The sequence below is a fragment of the Perissodus microlepis genome, chromosome 1, assembly GCF_051167445.1.
Source record: "Perissodus microlepis isolate ML-2025 ecotype Zambia chromosome 1, ASM5116744v1, whole genome shotgun sequence".
Taxonomy (NCBI): domain Eukaryota; kingdom Metazoa; phylum Chordata; class Actinopteri; order Cichliformes; family Cichlidae; genus Perissodus; species Perissodus microlepis.
Genome location: NC_140461.1, coordinates 39,270,958 through 39,294,541, shown reverse-complemented (window position 1 = coordinate 39,294,541; position 23,584 = coordinate 39,270,958). Strand labels below are relative to the sequence as shown.

Below are 23,584 nucleotides of genomic sequence, written 5' to 3'. Positions count from 1 at the left end.
AATGTGTCTCAATTATGGCCTGGCCTGTATTTATATAGCGCTTTACTCAGTCCCTAAGGACCCCAAAGCGCTTTACATATCCAGTCATCCACACATTCACACACTGGTGATGGCAGCTACATTGTAGCCACAGCCACCCTGGGGCGCACTGACAGAGGCGAGGCTGCCGGACACTGGCGCCACCGGGCCCTCTGACCACCACCAGCAGGCAACGGGTGAAGTGTCTTGCCCAGGGACATGACAACCGACACGGTCCAAGCCGGGGCTCGAACTGGCAACCTTCCGATTACAAGGCGAACTCCCAACTCTTGAGCCACAATCGCCCCTATTAGTCTGATACTCCTGACACATACGGGATCACTAAGGGTTTTCGCTTAGACGGCAGTTTCGCCTTCTTTCCTGGATCGGCTGGAGCTTTTTTAGGTGCCTTGGATGAGTGACAAAACATTTCTTCCACTGAAAACACTACATCCAGATGAACAGAATCAACTTTTTGCAATTTCCTTACCTGGATGATTGAGCATGCATTAAGACATTTTATATTTGAAACTGTGTGGGAGTTTCCATGGGAGTGTATGGGAATGAGTCTAACAAAAGCATAGGGTATATTTTCTACTTCTTACAGTAATTGTAAGCCTTGTAATATGTCTGTTGACTAACTAGTAAAAATAACAGAAGTAACTAAAAAACAAACAGAATTTCTTGTGGAAAACTGAACCAGCATGTGTGTGGGATGAGGTTGAAGGATAGTTTACCTTAAGAAACTACAATCAGCAGAAGCAATTCCTAGCAATGCTACCGTTATTTCAGGATACATTCATAAGGTTGGAAATTAGACTTATCAATAGAACATATGTAAAGATTTCTGACATGTTTTTGGGGTTTTTTTAAAATCTTTTTATTAGTTTTCTTATTAGCGTGAAACATACATAAAATATAATTACCATTATATAAACAATCACATATCTATGTCTATACATACATATTTATATACCTAAATGAGTATATATATACAAAACAAACAAAAAAAACCCAAAAAAAGGAGAAAGAGAGAGAGAGGGAAAAAAAAGAACAATACACTTGCCCAGACCAATATATATAAACTTGGAGCAGATATGGGAGGAGGCCATCCCTCCCAGCTTACTTATTAAAGTAATCTATAAAGGGCTGCCAAATTAGGTAAAACCGTTTAACATTATCTCTCAATGAAAACTTAATTTTCTCCAACTGTAAATGATACATTGTGTCTCTTAACAAAGCAGAGTGAGTTGGGGGGGCTTTATTTTTCCAATTCAGAAGTATAAGGCGTCTTGCAAGCGATGTTTTAACGCTCAAAACATGAATTTGTTTGTTATTTAAGTATTTAACTGTAGCTACACCAAAAAGTGCCATTACTGGGTCTGGGGGGAGTGTTTTTTTTAAATGTCAGATAATGTTTTAAATATTTTAGACCAGTAGGTGGCGATGCTGGGACATGTCCAAAACATATGTGACAGTGAGGCAGAATTCTGGCCACATCGATCACATCTTGAGTCAGCCCCTGGAAACATCCTTGAAACCTTCAGTTTTGACAGATGGAGCCTATGCAGGACCTTAAATTGTAGTAGTCCGTGCCTGCAGCAAACAGAAGTGGAGTGAACCAGTTCTTGTGCTTTGGTCCATTGATCTTCAGTGATGTTAGTACCCAGTTCCTCACTCCAAGTGTTTCTCAAGTGATCAAATGTAGTCGTACTGTCTATTTGCGAAAGTTGGTTATAGATCCTGGAAATAGCTCCTTTCTTTAGCGGGTTCATCGGGAACAGATCATCTGAAACTAGCTTTTGTGGTTCATTGGGAAAGGATGGAAACGTTTCTTTAATAAAATGACGTATTTGTAAATACTTGAAAAAATCTCTGTTTTCTTTGGAAATTTTTTTTTGCTGAAGTTGTTGAAACGAAGGAAAGAGATTATCAATAAACAGATCCTTGATTGTGTGTATCCCTTTGGAAGTCCATAGCTGGGATGTGGATCCTGAGAACAATGTGTATGCTTGATTATGAATTAATGGTGTAAAGATTGAACATTGACGCCAATGAAAATGCCTTCTAATCTGAGACCAAATTTTTAGTGAGTTGGACACTACTATTTTACATTTATGCTTACCCAGATCTGAGTTTGAATGAACCAAAGATTTAAGAGTATTAGAGAAAAAAGTCAAACTTTCCATCCGTTCCCAATCAGGTCTATGTTCCCCGCCCCAGAATGACATACAACATATGTTACAGGCCCAATAATAGAGCTGAAAGCAAGGCAACCCCATTCCTCCTGTAATCTTGGGTCTTTGGAGAAATGTCTTTTTCATTCTGGGTGTCTTCTTGTTCCAGATAAACTGAGAAATTAACTGGTCTATTTTCTTGAAAAAAGTTTTTGTGATCAATATTGGGATACATTGAAACAAAAATAAAAATTTAGGTAAAGTGCTCATCCTAATGATATTTATTCGGCCAGCAAGCGAGATGGGCAATTTGGACATTCTTTCCAAGTTCTGTTCAGTTTGATGGTATAAAATAATAAAAGTATGTTTGAAAAGGCCAGAGAATTCACGGGTTACATTTATTCCAAGATATTTGAAAGTATTTGAGACGGTAAAAGGAAACAAAGTCAATGTAGCGCTATCTAACTTTTCTAAAGAACTAATAGGAAACAATATGCTTTTTGTTAGGTTCATTTTGTATCCAGAAATTGTCCCAAATTCAGTTAAAACTGTCATAATTTTTGGCAATGATTTAGTAGGGTCAGTGATATATAGTAACAAATCATCTGCACAGAGAGACACCTTATGTTCTACACCAAATCTCCTTATTCCTTTATAATCCTTTGTAGAGCGTAATTGAATGGCGAGAGGTTCTATAACAAGTGCAAATAGCAATGGGGACAGAGGGCACCCTTGTCTTGTAGAGCGGTGGAGGGAGAAAGGACTAGAAGTTATATTATTTGTGTTAACCGAGGCCTGAGGTTTTGTGTAAAGCAGCGTAGCAAGGGAAATATAATTAGGGCCTATGCCAAACTTTGACAGGGTCGAGAAGTGGAAACCCACTCGACCTGTCAAAGGCCTTCTCCGCATCTAGTGAGAGTACTATTTCTGACATGTTTTAAAAAAATGTTGGTTTGTGTTTTTTAAGAAATATTCTAGATTTACTAAGACACGTTTTAACATCGTCATTATGGGTTTTTCACTGTGGGCTGATAGAAAATGTAATTTATACCGCTTAAAATGAATAAACATGTACAAAAGAGAAGGATTCGTAAATGTTTCTGAACATACCTCTTTAAGCGTACAGGCTCATCATACTTACTATATTCCTTTTATCCACACTGACACCAGTCTCTAGGATCTTCTGTAGGATCTCTGCGTGCCCTTTGCTTGCTGCTAGGTGCATAGGCGTGTTTTCTTCCTGTAATCCAGACATAACAGTATATAATAACAACTATATATATATATATATATATATATATATATATATATATAAATAAAAGGCTGACCCAGCCATGCGATGTGATGACATCTGTAGGTTTATGAACACCTGTTTTGAAAACTCAAATTAACAATTATCATTGGTTCCATCCTCTTTTTGAGCCAAACATAAGTAATAAAATATCAGCTAACACCAACAAGTTTGGTAAACATCCATATATTGTACTGGCGCATTTTATAGACACAGAAAGTTGATTATCAGCAAGTAACATGTGGTAAAATACCAAACTTTCATTCACCCAAAGTTGAGCAGAGAATTGTTGGATGATTTCCCAGTCCCATGATGCACTGAGTTTTTCCTTTCCAGTGACCTTTCTCACTATGTGTTGATAGACCTCTCTGCATTGAATCATATCTGTTATTAACCTCTGTCTCTCTTCCACAGCATGTCTTTATCCTGTCTTCCTTCTCTCACCCTAACCGGTCGCAGCAGATGGCCCCGCCCCTCCCTGAGCCTGGTTCTGCCGGAGGTTTCTTCCTGTTAAAAGGGAGTTTTTCCTTCCCACTGTCACCAAAGTGCTTGCTCATAGGGGGTCATATGATTGTTGGGTTTTTCTCTGTATCTATTATTACGATCTACTGTACAATATAAAGCGCCTTGAGGCGACTGTTGTTGTGATTTGGCGCTATATAAATAAAATTGAAATTGAAATTGAAATACAATGACCAGCACAGCAAGTCACAAATATTTTCAGATAAATGTATTAAAATTGTTCCCCAAGCTGCCAACATCACAAATATAATTGGGAATCAAACTGTACCTAGAAGACAGCAGCAATGACGGGTAACTAAGCCTTAATAAATGTAATTTTAACATGGAAGTCCAGGGACTGCTTTGCTGGTGACACTGTTGGGGATTTATTCAAAATCGAAGGCACAGTGAACAAGCATGGCTAGCACAGCATCCTGCAGCGACATGCCATCACATCCAGTTTGCGTTTAGTTGGACCATCATTTATTTTTCACACACCTCCAGGCTGTGTAAGGGCTATCTGACCAAGAAGGACAGTGATGGTGCGCTGCACCAAATGGCCTGGCCTCTACAGTCACCTGACCTAAACTCAGTGGAGATGGTTTGGGATGAGATGGAGCGCAGAGTGAAGGCAAAAGGACCAACAAGTGCTCAGCATCTCTGGGAACTCCTTCAAGGCTGTTGGAAAACCATTTCAGGTAATGACCTCATGAAGCTCGTCCAGAGAATGCCAACAGTGTGCAAAGCAGTAATCAAAGCAAAGGGTGGCTATTTTGATCTGAATCAAAATATACAATATAAAAAATGTTTTGAGTTATTTCTCACTTTTTCATTTACTTCATAATTCCATGTGTGTTCATTCATAGTTCTGATGCCTTCATTGAGAATCTACAATGTAAATAGTCATGGTTCTCACTTGGCCTTGTTTTTATAAACATTTCAACACATCTTTTCAAGTCAGTTTCAAAACTCTGAAATGCTGGCTGCTGCTCAGCACAAATTACCTTGGCAGAAGTATGGGACAGCCTAACAAAGCTTTTTTGCACAGCCTCTGCTTGTATGACTAAACACATCTGCTGATTCAAAGTGTGTGTCTGTGTGTGTATGTGTGTCCCTGTCTAGCTATCTTTGTGAGGACCGAAATCTGCATTCTGCTATACTTGTGAGAACCAACAGTCACTTGTGAGGACACACAACCTGGTCCTCACAAATTTGAATGCATTTCAAGGCATTTTTGAGGCTCAAAATGTGGTTTTAGTGTCAGGGTTACAATTAGGTTATGTTTAGGTATAGGGTAAGGGTTAGGGTTAGGCATTCATATTTAATGGTTAGGGTAAGGGGCTAGGGAAAGCATTATGTCAATGAAGGTCCTCACTAAGATAGCTGAACGGGGTTCTGTGTGTGTGTGTGTGTGTGTGTGTGTGTGTGTGTGTCTACCTTGTCCTTCAAACCAGGCATGTAACCCATTCCAATCAGAAATTCAACTACTTCAAGCTGTCCATGTTCAGCAGCTAGGTGTAGTGCTGTCTTCCCTGACTGAGCAGAAAGACATACACATATGTTACATATAGTGTATACAATACTGCTCCACTGAGTGCTTCACTGAGTGAATGGGTTAAATGCAGAGCGGGATTTCCCCACAGGGACAAATAAAGTATGCATTAGTATTATTATTATTACAAACAAGATATAATAATTCCATTAATATCCATATAATAAAAATTCCATTCATTTTCAGCTTGATTTATTGATATACTGCTTATACACTGCTCAAACATTTAAGGAAACACTTAATCTGAGTATAGCATCAACTAAATAAAATTTCTGGGATGTTGATCTGGTCAGCTAAGTAGTAAAGCACTCAAAGCGTTTTGTACCGGATTCAATAGTGATGGGCTAAAGCTTAGGTCTCCCAGTTTGCCTACCAGATGCTGTGGGATGATGGTATTCTTCTTCAGGTGTGCAAGGTTCCGGTACAGAGCCAAGGAGATGGCATCCTCAATGGAGTGAGTTTGCCAGTAGGCAAACTGGAAGGGGTCGAATTTGGAAGGGAATCTAGAGCTAATGTGCCCCCCCCCATCTGTCAAAACATTACATAATAATAGGAGTGAGTGTGACAGGCCAGTAGTGGCATGTTCCAAATTTTTTTACGCATTGGGATGATAGCTGCAGTCTTGAAACATGATGGAACTTTGACTTGATTTAGTGAGGTGTTTCTGATAGAACATAAACCAGCTGATGTGTACATCTCACAGGTATGTTATCTCGGCCTGGGGCCTTCCTTGTATTGACTCTACTCAGAGTCCTCCTTACATCAGCTATGTCAAGACAGAGTGCCTTTTCCTCCTGTTGAGGATCAGAAGAGTCCTGTTTAGTGCCTCAAACCATCCAAAGAAGTTGCGGAAGTTGAGGATGATATTGACTTCCTTCATTGAGGAAGTTAATGCCATCCTCAGGAGCCTGCAGTTTGTGGTAGTCCATATGCCTTGCCACATGTTTCTGATGTTAGCGCTACCATGAATAAAATTCTGGATTTTTTAGTATCAGAATCAGAGAAACATTTTAATCCCAGAGAAAAATCGAGTTGCCATATTACTGTACATACAACAGACAATAAAGTAATTATGTAAAAGGAAGTGTAGAAATAGAGATATCAATGCACATAAATAGAGATTAATAAAAATATAAAAGGACAAAAGTATTAACAGTAATGTTTCTCTGTGAAAAAGCTTTGCCAATCTGATGGCACAGCTGAAGTTGGGGCTCACTGTTCTCAGTGATCCCTCGCTGCCAGACTTGAAGGCTAATTTCCATGCCTTTAGCTTTTTGAGTACTTTATCAGTCATCCAGGGTTTCTTGTTGGCCCGGGTGGTGATGACCTTTATGACATCCATAGCAGGCTATGAATACGTGATGTTCAAATGGGTGCAGGAATTCTAGAAGAAATGACATCCCTTAAATCCAGTTTGTTGTTGTGTAATAGATGGGAGAATGTTTTTTGTCTTTTGGCTAAAGCGTTAATCAAAGAGAGAGGCCTGTGGGAGGTACATAGCTCAGGTTCCTCATCCCTTTTCAGGAGCAGGCTTATAGTCACTTGTCTTAAGGTGGGACGGAGTTAACATCTGAGAGATTTGAGAGAGACTGAATGCATTACTGGAGCCAATTTAGTATGGAACTTTTTGAAGAATCTGTTGGGGCCAGAGGCTTTGTTATCCTGCATCTATCACCTGATAATCATTATTATCAACAATGAACTCAAGATTGTCTAAGAATTTTGACATCTCAGTAGCATCTTGCTGGGTTTCTGACTGGTATAGTGGAGAGTCAAAGAACATTCAAAGAAAGCAGACTTGAAGGATGATCTTTTTGTAGCTGTCCAGTTGAGTCTTTATCTTTGGTACCAAACGTGAGATGTTGCGATATAGTTGATGAGATAGAAGTTGGCTAGACTTGTCGCCATGCTCATAATGCATAGAGCGAGCACGTAAAAAAGGCCTCTGAAGAAGTAATTAAGGCATTGTCCATCTGCAAAGGATTGGATTTACAAATTTTATTCAAATGGGCAGAGAATGAAATGATAACCTCAAGGAGATAGGCTTTAGTGATTCCCAAAGCATGGAATATGAAATTGTATGTTTCTCTGTTTGGTTTAATGCAATGAAGTCAACTATTGAGGATTTAATAAGTTTATCGAAGCAACATGAGACTGAATCTCCTGAATCTCAGAACAGCTGGCCACCAATATATCGTCAAGGTACACGAAGACGAAGTCTGGTGAACCTGGTGATACCCCCGCACCAAGTCAATTTTAGAAAAAATCGAGGTGCCGGCGAGGTGGGCGGAAAAAGACTGGACATGGGGAATGGGGTAACGGTTGTTCTCCGTGACATTATTCAAATGGCGAAAATCCCCGCACAGCAGCCACCGACCGTCTAATTTGGGCACCATGTGTAGCAGAGAGCCCCAGGCACTATTGAGTGCTGTACAATGCCGAGGCACTCCATGGCTGCAAACTCTTCCCGGGCGACGGAGAGTTTCGCGGGATCGAGGCGGCACGCACGCACGAACACCGGGGGACCGACCGTCGGGATATAAGGTTCAACCTCGTTCTTTGTTGCCGTGTTCAAGAAATTAGGAACAGTGAGTGAAGGGAACTCCAAAAGCAACACTGAAAAACATTCCCTGAAGTCACTAAATTAGCCCAATTCAGGGGCTCGATGGCCTGTGTGAAACAGGGTATTGAAGAAAAGGACAAGGCATTGATTAAGCGTCTGTTAGCAACATCAACCAGCAGTCCGTGGGCACAAAGAAAATTGGCACCCAAAATAGGCACAGAGCTAGCAGCAACAACAAAGTTCCACTGGAAATCCCAACCATGAAAACAAACAGTCACCAACCTTTCCCCGAACGTCGCGATGGGAGAGCCATTAGCTGCGATAAGTTGCGGCCCACAACCCACTGCTAAACTGTCGGCGCCGGTCGGGTAAAGGAGGCTCTTCTGGGAGCCTGAGCCTCCATGTGCACGAACCACGACGGGGGATTGTGAAGCCAAAAGTCCGGCAGCTCAAGCGCCACAGCAAAGGCAGCTGCAGCAGGAGGCAGAGGTCTGGCAGCCGCTGATGCATCCAGAGCGGAGCCGGTGCCACCATCAGGCTGCAGCATGCTTGAGTCAGGGGTCACCAATGTGGAGGTAAACACAGGCGACACGAGGGCTCTTGACTAACACTCCTCATGTATTACTCATCACCACACAACTGAATACTTTTCCCTCCAAAACACAGCAACAACACTTCCTCAGAACTGGGTGTGAGTCGAGCCCTCCAGTGGTCCACCACAGTAGGATTATATTTAACTGCTAAAACTTTCTGAACAAGTTTTACACCACTGAAAAAATAATATGTGAGGGCATCATTTTTTATATTTTGACTTTCACTTCCACTCCATTAAATGACGTGGCATCCTTTATTCCTAGCACATTACTTAGTCCATATCAGTATAGATATCCAACATGATTTTATGTTTTGAAAATGTTCCTTTTTGGGGGGCAGTGTATTTTGCGCAAATAATTTTTTGCTAGGAGATGAGAAAAGAAAGGAAGTGTTTGTTCTTTTTATGACTCAGTTAGTTCAAAATTGCTTTGTAAAGCTAGTAGTCCGTCACCTTTTCAACTCCATCTAGACTGATGCCTTCTAGGTGCTCCAAGATGAACTCCAATACTCTGATGTGTCCTCGCTGAGCAGCACAGTGCAGCATATTCAGACCATCCTAAGATAAAAAGGATATCAGGTCAAGACAATAACCTTGTTATAAATAAGTGGCATTGCAACCCAATAAAAAAAACCCCGTTAAATTCAGATTTTTTAACAGTTCAATGAAATATGGCAGCTCTTACTTTGTTTTCAGAGTTGAGCTTGGCTCCACAAGACACCAGGATCTGTAGGATGTTTAGGTGACCAAACCAGGATGCCAGAAGCAGAGCATTCATCCCAAACTGTGGACGATATTTACAAACTAATGAATCAGAACACAGAGAAAAATTTCTGACATAGGAATGGGAATCAAAAACCGGTTCTTTTAGAAGACTGGTTCCCAGTAGTTTAATTCCTTGGAATTTAGTCTGCCTGCCTATCGATTCCAGTTGCACTTGCGCTACAATCAGCTGAATTTAGTTTGTACTGGAGGACGAAAATAGTGGCACAGTCCACAGTTTGTATATGTACATTGCTATTATTCTTATTGCACAAAAGGATAAGACCGTGACAGTAAGATGGAAACTGCATCCAGGACAGAAACAACTGCATTATGTTGCTAACACAACTTTGGCTCTTTGCGTGCACAGACAGCATAACAAACCCATCATTGTCAAATTTCTCTAAGATTATGTTAAATGATGGTTTTCACAAGGTATAGCAATTCTATTTTCAATTCAGTTTTATTCATATAGTGCCAAATCACATAACCAGTTGCTGCAAGTCACATTATATTTAAAGGTAAAGACCCTACAATAATACAGAGAAAACAGACAGCCAAATGACCCCCAGTGTCTGACAACTGATGGTACCCCCTGTAAACCAGAACCAATGCAGGGGAATACTGATGTATGACTACCAGTTGAACAACTTTGGCAAACATTGGTGTGGCTGCTCATTGGAAGACACAGTGGATTTGAGCATGTCAGGTGAGTATGGGAACTACCCTCAACCATTTCAACTCAAGGCATGTTTTTTAGCTAACTGTTAGATTACTGAATTCTTATTGTACACATGGGCTTACAAGCAGGATATGGCTGTAGGGCTATTCACAGACAAAGCTACTGGCTATGATTCTAACCATTCTAAAAATGTCACTACCCATTATGAACTAAATATCAATTTAATTAGTGTTAATTAGTGTGCTAGATGTATCACACTGACAGCAAAACCCAGGGTAAAATAACTTCAGCAACAATACAAATCCACAGTGAGTCATTCCCCATATCAAGGAATGGTGTTATGGCCGTGTTATTGTTACCACGTTTGCGAGACTAGTAGGGTCCGCATGAGCGCAACATCTGCATGCATGCACAGACTAGCCTATGCCGACAACCCCACAATGTTCCAACTATGAATGCACCGAACCAAACTGTAACAGGAACAGGTGTGTGCAGCTGTCTTTATCCACATCTGTAACAGAATACAATCCCCTTTCAGCTTCCCCCTTGAACTTACAAAGGAATTTTGTAACTAAGGAAGTGAGAAATTGTTCTTGTATCAGTTCAAGTTTACTTACACTGTCAGTCTCATTAATGTCCATATCATGCTCCAGTAGGAGACGCAAAGCCTGTTCATTCCCAGCTCCTGCTGCCCAGTGCAGTGCTTTTCGGCCTACCTACACACACACACACACAAAAGACAATAACAGCACAGCGTATTTCTTGTTTGTTAGTGCAGACATTTTGGATTAAAATCACTTGTCCATAATAATTCCTTTGAGCTCATTCATTCGTTCTTGTGGCTTTTGCAGCTGAGTGCGATGCGGCAGGAATGAGAATCAGGACACCCAAGTCTGAGGCTGTGGTCCTTAGCTGGGAAAGGGTAGAGTGCCCATTCTGGGTAACGGACAAGTTACTGCCCCAAGTGGAGGAGTTTAAGTATCTCGGGTCTTGTTCACAAGTGAGGGGAGATCGACAGATGGATTGGCTGCAGTGATGCGGACGCTGTACTGGTCTGTTGTGCTGAAGAGAGAGCTGAGTGTAAAAGCCAAGCTCTCAATTTACCGGCCGATCTACATCCCCACCTTCATCTAAGGACATGAGCTTTGGGTAGTGAAAGAACAAGATTGCGGTCAGCCATCCGGGAGGGGTTCAAAGTAGAGCCGCTATGTTTCCACATCAAAATGAGCCAGTTAAGGTGGTTCGGGCATCTGACAAGGACGCCTCCTGGGTGCCTCCTGGGTGAGGTATTCTGGGCATGTCCCACTGGGTGGAGGTCCCAGGGCAGACCCAGGACACGCTGGAGAAAGTGTCTGGGGAGAAGGAGGTCTGGGCTTCTCTGCTTAATAATAATAATAATAATAATAATAATAATAATAATAATAATGGATTGCATTTATATAGCACTTTTCGAGACCCTCAAAATCCTTTTCAATTCCACTATTCATTCACTCTCACATTCACACACTGGTGGAGGCAGCTACAGTTGTAGCCACAGCTGCCCTGGGGCAGACTGACAGAAGCGAGGCTGCCATATCGTGCCATCAGCCCCTCTGACTATCACCAGGCTCTGGACGTTGTAGGGCTGTCCTGGTTGACATGCCTCTACAATGTTGCCTGGAGATCAGGGGCAGTACCCCTGGACTGGCAGACCGGGGTGGTGGTCCCCATCTTTAAGAAGGGAGACCGGAGGGTGTGTTCCAACTACAGGGGGATCACACTCCTCAGCCTCCCTGGGAAAGTCTATGCCAGGGTGCTGGAAAGGAGAGTTCGTCCGCTAGTCGAACCTCGGATACAGGAGGAACAATGCGGTTTTCGTCCTGGTCACGGAACACTGGACCAGCTCTTTATCCTCTCAAGGATACTTGAGGGTGCATGGGAGTTTGCCCAACCAGTCTACATGTGTTTTGTGGACTTGGAGAAGACATTCGACCGTGTCCCTCGGGGTGTCCTGTGGGAGGTGTTGCGGGAGTATGGGGTGTCTGGCCCATTGCTACGGGCGATTCGATCCCTGTACAACCGTTGCAAGAGCTTGGTTCGCATTGCCGGCAATAAGTCGGACTCGTTCCCGGTGGGTGATGGGCTCCGCCAGAGCTGCCCTTTGTCACCGGTTCTGTTCATAATTTTTATGGACAGGATTTCTAGGCGCAGCCAAGTGGCGGAGGGCTTTCGCTTTGGTGGCCTCAGAATCTCATCTCTGCTTTTCGCGGATGATGTGGTTCTGTTGGCTTCATCGGGTGGGGGCCTCCAGCTCCCACTGGAACGGTTCGCAGCCGAGTGTGAAGCAGCGGGAATGAGGATCAGCACCTCCAAATCTGAGGCCATGGTTCTCAGCCGGAAAAGGGTGGAGTGCCCACTCCGGGTCGGGGATGAGTTCCTGCCCCAAGTGGAGGAGTTCAAGTATCTCGGGGTCTTGTTCGCGAGTGATGGGAGAAGGGAGCCGGAGATCGACAGACTGATTGGTGCTGTGGCTGCAGTGATGCGGACGCTGCACCGGTCCGTCGTGGTGAAGAGGGAGCTGAGTGTAAAAGCGAAGCTCTCAATTTACCGGTCGATCTACGTCCCTACCCTCACCTATGGCCATGAGCTGTGGGTAGTGACCGAAAGAACGAGATCGCGGATACAAGCGGCAGAAATGAGCTTCCTCCGAAGGGTGGCTGGCCTCTCCCTTAGAGATAGGGTGAGAAGTTCAGCCATCCGGGAGGGGCTCAGAGTAGAGCCGCTGCTGCTCCACATCGAAAGGAGCCAGCTATCTCAGCCCCGCACATCGGGCTATATGATAACCCAACGGGCGGGGCTGAGATAGATTTTGGTCGCCCGACCGGAGATATTGCTAGCTCCGGGACATCGGGCTAGCGATTTTGCGAGCCCTGTGGCGGGTTCACGCCCTCGGTCCACGCCTTCCTGGATTGGGAACACCTGGGCCTCATCAGACCAGCTGGTATATTAGAAGGAGGAGATCAGCTGTTCAATGCTGGATTGTTGTGAAGGCTCTAGTCAGTACACGTCTAGCTCAAGTTTCGTGTGCCTCCGTCTCAGAGACTTAACGAGTGTTTCTTTGTTCCTAGATTCCCCGGACCCGGATTGAACTGAGCGTGTGTGTGATTTCCCCATTTTCCCTGGAGCCCTGGACCCCTGCCCCTCACGTCTTGTATATAGCACTAACCCCGTACTGTCTGTACATACACTTGGTGAAGATCTGTAAATAAACAGTCTCTGTTTAAACGCTACTCAGGAGTCCTGCGAGTGGATCCTCTAAGCAACCCGTGACAAAGCAAGACAATAACCAGGGCATTATCTCAAAAAGGACTTTAGTATAGTATATAATATATTATGTTATAAAATATTATCCATCAATGCATATAGATGGACCAAAGTCCAGGACAGCTTAGTTATTCTAAGACAAATTTACAAATTTTAAGTGCCGTATTTTCCAAAAAACACGGTAATAACGACGGCCCGCTAGCATGCTCTATCAAAAATGTGCTTTGTTGTGTATCTGACGGACGAAAGCTAAACCAGTTCCACACCACTGAAGTTGCAGCATTTTTACAAACCAGTTCTGGTTCATGTTTCATTCAACGATCCACTTTCGCCCTTCTCATTCTCCATCGCTGCCATGCTTTTTCCGCCATGTGCGTATGAAAACAAAGGCACTGCGCATGCGTGTTTTACCCATATTCTATCGCGATATTTCATTTTCTTATCGTTGCCCAACATTATACCGGTATTACCGTGAACGGTATGATATGGTCCAGCCCTAAAATTAACTTCATCATACATAAATAACCCAGGAGTCTTCGAAGTAACTTTGGTCCATCGAGACGACAATAAAATGATAATATGGTCGGTCTCCTGTTAGTTTGGAATTGAATATTGGTCAAGGGTTCACTTTGTTCACTTCAGACTTTCAGTACAACTGTGTATCACACCAGTTACAAAATACTGATGAGCAGGACAAGGAACTGAGAGCAGTAGCAGTCAATGAGAAATCTGTTCCAGAATGTGAATAAAACCAGAAAGATAGTGACCGACTCTAGACAACAGAGGACAGATATTTATCAGAGCCCATGTTTATCCTGGGACAGGACGTTAGTATATAGTTGTGTTCATAAGTTTACATACTCTGGTATATGCATATAGATGATAAAAGAAAAACATTTCTTTCACTCATGGTTAGTGGTTGGCTGATGCCATTTATTGTCAAACAACTGCGGGAAAAGGTAGTTGACCTCCATAAAACAGGACAAGGAAATAAGAAAATATCAGCAGTGTCAAACTCCAGTTAAGAAGTGAAAAATGGGGGTTCTGCTGAAACCAAACCACAGTCAAGTAGACCAACTAAAATTTCAGCCACAACTGCCAGACAAATTGTTTGGGATGCAGCTCCCCCAATCAGAAGCAGGACCTGCAGACTCTTAAAGGTGCAGAACACTCATACACAACAGACCAGACATACTGACACACCGATTCAAAACATGGCCAGGGCCTAGGGCTGGGCGATATATCGAGTTTTTCAAAAATATCGATATATTTTTATACGAGATATAAGATGTGACAATATCCTTTATATCGATATATACGTTATAATTATAGTTGTGGAGCCATAAGTTTGCCTCTCTTTCGTCCACTTTTGTCTCTACGCAACGTTACTCCGCCTCGCCTCTCTCCTTCACTGAACACAACTCCCCCTCCTACCCCATCGCTTCACCTGCAGGCAGCGACAAGATGAACACGGCAAATCTCCGTTAACGAGTTACTGCGCATTGCTCCGTGCGTGGGGCTGGACGGTGTCAACGTGCTAACGAGCTAACCACGCTAACGAGCTAACCACGCTAACGCCATGCAGCCCACAGGGGCTGCACGGCCTAAAATCCTTTCATTTTCTCAAAAGTTGACAGCGCGCCTTATGTATGAATTCTGGTTGTGCTTGATGACTGTGAACCGATTTTATGTGGAACACGGCGCTCAGCAATCTGTCAAAAAATGTTTTAGTACAACTTTGGTAAGCTACGGAGCTGCACCGCTTGATGGATTGTCGGAGCATTACGGCTACCGAGGAGCCTCGCGGAGAGATACGCACTGTGCTTCAACGTAATATTACCGTATTGTGTGTGTATAAGGACCATAAATGGCACCTGAAGCGGATTTCAAACTCCAGGCTGTCAGTCACGCAGTAGAAGTTGGGAACAGAGCAGCTGTGAAATCTTTGTTATTATGCTCAGCGTCTGTTAGTTTACATTTTGACTGCACAATTGTGAGCTTTTTGTTATGGACAAAAACAACATAGTTTTCTTTTATTTATGGAGCATTATTATTTAATAAATGCTCATAATTTATTTTTGAGTAGTTTTTTTCATGTACATCTATGCTGTATGTTAATAAAAGTGCCTGTGTGACATCTGGGACACAGCTTTGACTAAGAACTCTCTTTTTGTTCTTACTTTATGGCTTTAAAAAAATATCGAGATATATATCTTATATCGCCATCCAGCTAAAAAATATCGAGATATGAATTTTGGGTCATATCGCCCAGCCCTACCAGGGCCACATAACAGAGTAAGCCAGAATGAGACTAGGCAAGAAAAGAAAATGAGAATTTAGAGGAGTAAATAAGACCCAAGGCTTGGATTTTTAAAGCCATCAACTGCTGACATCCAGAAAAGTCTGTGCTTCAGCATGCTTACTTTGTTTTTGGCATTGACGTCCACACCCTTCTTGATGAGTTCTTGCATTTTCCATGTGTCATTTCTTTTTGCAGCATCGTGAAAATCCTTTTCAGACCACAACACTGAAATCAGACAGAGAAAAAACCTTAAGCGTCAAATCTGTGCTGGAGTTGAAATGTCATTTGCCACCTTTGAACCTAACCCCACCCATTGCATAAAAGTTAATAATCCAAGAAAAAGTTTACAAGAGGAAGACGGGGGTGCAGAAAGAGTTAAATAAGCTACATGAATGTGTGAGCCTGAGTGATGCTCAGGCCACAGATAAATGGCCTGAGCCAAGTGGCACCAAGTGGCACAACAATTCACTTCTGCCACAGTTTCTTTTGACATAAAGGGACTTTAGCATGACATTCAAGTTCCAGCACCACTCTGCTTGAAGCTAAAACTAAGTCTTTGATCTCTATTGGCATTCATGACCTGTGCTACCATTTGTAACTGTGGAGACATGTATGGCTGCAAAGGAAATGAATTTAGTATGGTTGTTAGCTCTACTTTCTTCTGGTGTTCTGGTCAAATTTGACCGATTTAAAACATTTATCTTTGAAAAAAGTTTCATCAGACTGACCTGAACATTCCATGACTTTGTCCACAAAAGAGTCCACACACTCAAACGCAAAACACACCCCTTGGGTTCCCTGGCAACCACTACGGAAACATTTTCCCTAGTAGAGCCTCTCTTCCACGGAACAACTCCAACTGTGTTGCCAGTTCTCACAAACAGTTGAAACATTGTTTCAAAGGCATCAAACTTGTTTCATAAATTTGGTTTATAATACTTTTTTGGAAGCAAAGCCCCCCCAAACAAGCATTGAGGCAACTATGTGGCAAAACCAGGGCAGGTTGATATACCCTAAGTGAGGCTCTTGATTACATAGTTGAGGACAAGTGAGAGAATGAAACTGACAATGAGGATGAAATAGAGGAGGAAGTGTCAGAAGCTAAAGACAGCACTGAATATAATTTGTGCAATCCAGACCAAGATAAGATGAGGAGGAATTCAGTGATGAAGATGACGCTGCTGTCACATTCAAGAACTTCAGGAACTTATCCCCACCTGACAATCACGTTAGGTTTTCTGCTGAAAATTTCATTAGAACCTGCAAAATTTGCTGTGTCCTGGATGATGACATCAAATCCTGCTTCGAACAGTTACTGACTGAGTTGATCTAAACCATAGCGGCAAACTTTGAAGGGGAAACAAAAACAGAGTTACAAAGAAAGTTGGAAGGAAGTAACCCAGAAACAGATCAAAGCACAGATGAGTCTTTGGATGTTGAGTAATGAATTCAGATCCAGAAATATTCTACCAGCAGTTTATGGGATGCAGCGTCTGGTCAGTCAATGTTTCAGGCCACCATGCCACTCCAATAATCTTACATGTTGTTTCGGGTGATTCTCTTTGACAGCCACGATACAGGACCAGGTTGTCATCACGAAGACAAACTGGCGGTGATCGGAGAGGTCTGGGGCAAGTGTGTGGAGTGCCAGCCACTATATTTCAAGTCCAAACGTCACAGTGAAGGAGCATCTGCTGGCTTTTAGGGGACACTGCCCTTTTAAACAGTATGTGCCAAGCAAGCAGTCTAAATACAGCATAAAGAAATGGGCAACATATGAAATATAAAATATTCCCAGTCACTTTTGACGCAACAGGTGTTACTCTGTTTGACTGTAAAAATATTGTAAATGGTTAAAAAAAAAAACCCTGTTCCTGGTGACCCAATGTAATCTGTGACAATTGTTTCTCGTAGTCAAAACAATGCAGAAATTACTTTTTAGTAGTCGAATTCACAGTGTATAAACTCGGATTAATGAAACATAAATAACAAACAGAAGTTTAGAAATGGTTTATATGAGAAACAGAAAAGCCACTGGGCTGCTCAGGCACTAACTAACATTACTGTACTTTTATTATGAGTGTTAGACTGTAAGAGTAACAGCTGAATACTAAATGTGCTCAAACAGCAGCATATTTCTCTCTCTCTCCACATCTGTAAGGACAGGTGAGACTGAGACTTTATTCGAGCTTTGAGGGATAAACCTCACATCTGACACTGATTCTTCTCTCTGATTACAGGAGCTGCACTCAGATTCAGACATCAGCAACACCCAGTGATGATTTATGCTGAAAACAGTTTTTTTAATACGGGAAAAAATTGGTAGTAACTCCAAAATTAACTGATGAAAAAAGAACAAAGGCTAAACTAAGTTAGCCCTAAGTTATTAAGTCGTATTGTATCACGCACTTAACTGTAGATTGTTATTCATACATTCATTTCATCACGTTTGGACAACTGTATTTCACTGTTTATATGTCTAAGCAAAAACTCCCTGGAATTCCTGCAGGTTGTTCAAAACGCTGCAGCAAGGCTTCTGACCAAATCTTCAAGTACTCACATGTGACACCATCTTGGCATTGGCTCCCCATTGAATTCACATTCCATTTTAAGATTCTGATTCTGACTTTTAGAGCTCTCCATGGACAAGCAGCAGTTTACATTATTGAACTTCTACAGCCCTATGTCCCTAGCAGGTCCCTGAGGTCATGTGATCAGGGCCTACTTATTATACAGCATACGAGGCTTAGAACTAAGGCAGACAGAGCTTTTGCCTCTGTGGGCCCTAGAGGAACCCAGAGGCAGTAAATCGAGAGCACTGGCCTAAATCTCGGCAGTGTCTCTTCTTCCTCAAAAGACTTAAAGACTTCCATCTGCCTCTGAAGGTGCTCAAGAACTTCTACTCATACACCATCCTGACGGGAAATACCTGCACCTGGTATGGGTAAAGCACCAAGCAGGACAGACGAGCTCTCCAAAGAGTGCTTTGCTCTGCCGAACACATCCTTCCCTCAGAGCTTCCTGACCTGCAGTCTGTTTACACCAAGTGGTGCAGTACCACAACCAGGAAGATTATGAAGGACCTCTTCCATCCCCACAATGGACTCTTCTCACTGTTGAGGTCAGGGAAGCGCTTCTGCTCCTTTAAGGCCAAAACAGAGAGAATGAGGAGGAGCTTCTTCCCCGAGGCTATTCAGGCCCTGAACCAGGTGTATGACTGCAATCTCTACACATCACTGTACATGCACTTAACAACAACAATAATCGTCAGTTTTGACTGTTTGATCCAAGACAGTCAATCTGCACACGGCTGATTTGCACACCTTTTTTATTTTAATTTTTAATTTCAGTGTGTTCTTGTATTTTTAATGGTTGAGAATTGCACAGCAATAAGCATTTCACTGCATGTTGTACTGTGTATGATTATGTATGATAAATAAAATTTGAATTTGAAAATTGAGCCCTGTGGAGTGCCACATGACATAAGCATTAGATGCTTCAGAACTGCAAAGGTTTACAGACAAAGATCTATCTGCCAGATAAGACCTAAACCATTTAAGCACAGTGCCACCAATGGCCACTAGATGATGTAGCAAAGATATTAAAAATGTTGTGGTCTATTGTGTCAGAGGCAGCAGTTAAGTCAAGCAAAACCAGAACAAAATGTTACCAGTCACATGCAATAAGGATGTTGTTAAACACCCTTAATAATACAGATTATGTGCTATAAAGGGTTTTACCCGACCCACAGGAGGCTATTCATATCTACAAAATGTTTTAGTTGACATGATACAATTTTCTCTAAAACTTTGGTAAGAAAAGGCAGCTTGGACTGAGGCCTATATTTAGCCAGTTCAGTGTGCTCAAGAACAGGTTTCCTAAGCAATGGCTGCACTACTGCACATTTAAAATTTGCAGGAACTAGACCAGAGGACAGACGGCTGTTTATAATAGCAAGAACAGACTGCCTGCCCTATAGCAGTCAAAAAAAAGAAGAGCTGAGGACTTAATATAGCGAACCACATCCTCTAAGAGTGAGAGGGTCACCGGCTCAAACTGAGTGAAAACAGCAGAAGGGACAGAGGCAGAGAGGCGAGTCAGCAGCTGTGATAACAGCCCTTGTGGTGGCAACCTTTAAAAGAAAACACACAGAAAACCATTGCATATATCAGGAGGAGCGTCTAAACAGAAACAGAGTCAAAGGTGTTAAATAACGTGGGCTATGGCTGTTTTAAGAAATGAAATCTGTAAAATATTCCTTTTTTGCCTCTTTAACAGTATTCTGGTAGTGACACTGGCAGTCTTACAATTTGAAATGACAGCTTTTCCATCTGTGCTCTGCTCTGTGACATTCCCTCCTGATAGCATGAGCTCTGTCATTAAACCAAGGCTCAGGTTTAGAATTAGGCTGCCTGACGTTACTAATGTCCCGCTCTCTTCAACAGCTTGTCCTTTCCTCCAAGGATGGTTTGACAGGAAGAATAAAACCAGGAACAGGAAGGGCCACAAAGCTGATTAAAATCAGCAAAAAACTGAGAGGCAATGGGAGAGATAATAGCCCAACGTTGCCGAACAGGAGGGCGAGCTGCAGTACATGTAAAACCCACATTAAATAAAACACACATCTGAGAGTACAGAGGTACAGACAGGTTAGTCACAGGGAGACCATATGAAAGAACAAGGTCTATTGTGTGTCTGCGCTTATGCAGGGCCCAGTACAGAGTGAGTAACAATAAAAAAAACAAGTTGCTAGTCGACACACACCCCCCTGTACTGGATTGAACAACAGGGGGAGACGAGCAACTCCTTTTTCCCACAGGATGCAAAATGCAGTCAGCTTATCGTCCCTGAAGCGTCCCGAGCAGGTGAACCTGTCATTAAAATGGACATTAGCGCGTGATAATAGCAATAGAGGGGATCATAGCATTAAATGTGACCCATCCTTTCTTGTTGCCAGTAAATGTCTTGAACAGTAGATGGCAGCTAGAATTGGAATTTCAATGTAGGCTCTTATCTTCACTTCCTCTACGTCCATCCAATCCTCGCACCTTTGCGTCCCATGCAAGTCAGACTTCATGCTGCTGATGTGAGCAATTGCATAGAGTATGTGTCCTGGTGTGAAACCAGTTACTAGTGGTTTGCAGTGCATGCTCTCTGCATTAGTGGGAAACCACTAACTATTCTAGAGCACTCAAAGCACCCATTCATACAAGGGGTTTTTTCAGTGCTTAATTGCTTTCCATCTAACATTCACACATATTCATACTCCAGCGGTTGCATCATAGAGCAGCTTGGGATTAGTGTCTTGCTAGAGGATATTTGGCATGCAGACTGTCGCAGCCAGGGAACCACAAACCTTCCTATCAGTAGACGACCCAGTCTACCTCCTAACTAGACACACCATCACGAGACATCCACTGCCCAGCCTCCTAGTAGATACACCTATGGTAACAATTTCAAAAATCCTACATAACCTTGTTCAAGTTATTCCATTCACAAGTTTAAAAAAAAAATTGACCTCTAACCTCGACCTTGAGGTCGATGTCACCGAGATTTGAAGTTCTCCAAGATTTGTAATAGATACACCCATGGTATCGATTTCAAAATCCTCATTATGGAGTTATCACAATCACAAATTTGTATGTCCATACTGCTCGCCTATCTGGTGGGCAATTATAGCCCATCAGCTTTTTACAGCTGAAGGGGAAAAAAAATTAGTTTTCATGGTTTTCAATTCTGCAATTCAGCAAAAATGGTCGGGGGGGGGGGGCTGGACACAAATGGCCAGCATAGAGCCCAGAGGGCTAACTTAATCTAATGCAATGTTTAAATTAAGGTCCCAGTATACCTGCCACAACATCATCTCACAGTCACTTGTACCTGTAGGACTATTGTTCCAACATCTCACTCTGTGCACCTGTATGTCTCTAAGCTCCTGTATTGGAATATCACTGAAATGGTAGGAAAAACCGTTACAAAGCACACTTGTGTCTTCAACCCAGCTGGAGCAGGAAAAGCCCGATGCACCAGGTTATAACAATTGAGACCTGGTAACACAAAGACTGTGTTCTAACTTCTCAACATGACATGAGAACATGACATTGACTAAAATCATCCACATTTTTCCTGACTGAAAACCTTAGATGACGAGTACAGGCTCTGAGGGACAGTTCCCTGTACAGCAGTGCCAGAGCTAACCTGAGAAGCGGTATCCAAGCCCTCACTAACTACAAAGGATAGAGCCCCCCCAAGCCCCAAAATCACCCTCAAACTCGCGAAAGGAGCTCAACACCTTCTTTGCTTATGTTGACTTGGACTGCTCAGTTTGCTCTCTGTGGACTAAAGCTCAGCATTCAACACCATAAAACCAGACATCCTCATCATCAAACTGGACCATCTTCATATCCCCAACTGCACCAACTGCTCCTGGATCAAAGACTTCCTCACAAACCGGCCTCAATCAGTCCAACTCGGACCCCAAACTGGGTGTTTGGTACACAGACCACTACTGAGAAAAGCAAGGCTACGCAGAGGGTAATGACACTGCCCAGAAAAATCATTGGCTGTCCTCTGCTACAAATTTTGTGGAGGGTGGCACACTGGTCTGGTGCTCATTGGTCTGGTCTAGAACAATGACGAGTGACGAGTCTGCATACAGACAGGAAATGGCAGTCAGAACCACCTGGAGCTGAACCTGCTCAAGATTGTGGCGATATTGGATTGTCGGAGACCCACCCCCCACGCCTTCCCCCCTCTCACCATCCTCAACAATAGAGTATCCGATGTGGATCACGGATTTGAAGTGGTCCTCACATCAGTCTGTCTGGAACAAGGCCCAGCAGAGGTTGTATTCCCTGCAGCAATTCAGGAAGTTCCACCTGCCACAGGAGCTGATGGTCATCTTCTACACTGCAGTCATCCAGTCTGTCCTGTGTACATCAATCATTGTCTGGTTTGGCTTAGCCACGAAGCAGGACAGGGCCAGACTGCAACGGACAATCAGAGAGGATCCTCAAGCAGAAAACATCTCTGCAGATCCTGGAATTAAACTGTTCTATTTTTACAAAAACCAGCCACCACTCAGCCATGACTCAGGTCATATGCATATTGTACTGCACAATCTGCACTATTCAAAATTAATACTTAAGGTTCATCCAGGTTGCTCTATGTTCAGCCTATTTATATCTATCATTCATGCCCAGCTGTAACTTGTCATAGTTTGTATAGTTTCTTAAGACCTTCCACAACTTGCACTTTTCTAACTTTCTAACCTGGTATTTATGTTCTCCTTCTGTATATATGACTATTTATATATTGCCTATTTAAAAATGTTTATTTTTTGCATGCAGAGAGTAAAGCGAACCTGAGTCAAATTCCTTGTTTGTGTGCACAAACTTGGCCAAATAAAGATGATTTTGGTTTTGAATCAATGCATGCAACACCTGTTTCAGGTAGAGAAACAGGTGTCCTCAAGTTTGCTTGTTTATTTCCACCCCAACTTTTCATTCAAAAGACCCTCAACAGCAGTAAATGTTTCTAAAATAGATAGTATAAAACTGTGGGTGATTATCTACATCCATCTTTTATACTGAGTATAGTTACATCTCCTGTTCCAAATGTATCCTGAGCTATGAATGGTTTCTTATTATGCTACAAAGTACCAATAGGCTTTTTCAGTGCAAAATCTAAACAATTAAATGAATAGATACAAAAAAATAGAACAAAAAAGAAATCTCAGAAATCATATTGACTTTAAATGTTGATGACAGGAATTTAAAATCCTCAACAGTTTACTCACAGTCACACAAAGAAATCTGTGAAATTGCACTTTTAATTCCAAG

At 42.5% G+C, this 23,584-nt stretch overlaps 1 protein-coding gene across 5 annotated transcripts in view; it reads right to left on the bottom strand.

Moving 5' to 3' along the window:
• ankdd1a (ankyrin repeat and death domain containing 1A) overlaps nucleotides 1-23,584 on the bottom strand; it is a 37,872-nt gene that overhangs the window by 13,844 nt on the left and 444 nt on the right. Inside the window, exons 2-8 of one of the 5 annotated variants that reach the window (XM_084923402.1) lie at nucleotides 22,503-22,729; nucleotides 15,865-15,968; nucleotides 10,756-10,854; nucleotides 9,380-9,478; nucleotides 9,148-9,252; nucleotides 5,425-5,523; nucleotides 3,337-3,435 (exon numbers count right to left, since the gene is read on the bottom strand). In XM_084923402.1, coding sequence (XP_084779528.1) covers nucleotides 3,337-3,435; nucleotides 5,425-5,523; nucleotides 9,148-9,252; nucleotides 9,380-9,478; nucleotides 10,756-10,854; nucleotides 15,865-15,912 — 549 coding nt within the window. In that variant the 5' untranslated portion in view covers nucleotides 15,913-15,968; nucleotides 22,503-22,729. The remainder of the gene's footprint in view (nucleotides 1-3,336; nucleotides 3,436-5,424; nucleotides 5,524-9,147; nucleotides 9,253-9,379; nucleotides 9,479-10,755; nucleotides 10,855-15,864; nucleotides 15,969-22,502; nucleotides 22,730-23,584) is intronic. The other 4 variants (XM_084923395.1, XM_084923408.1, XM_084923414.1 and 1 more) reach the window with 4 other exon arrangements.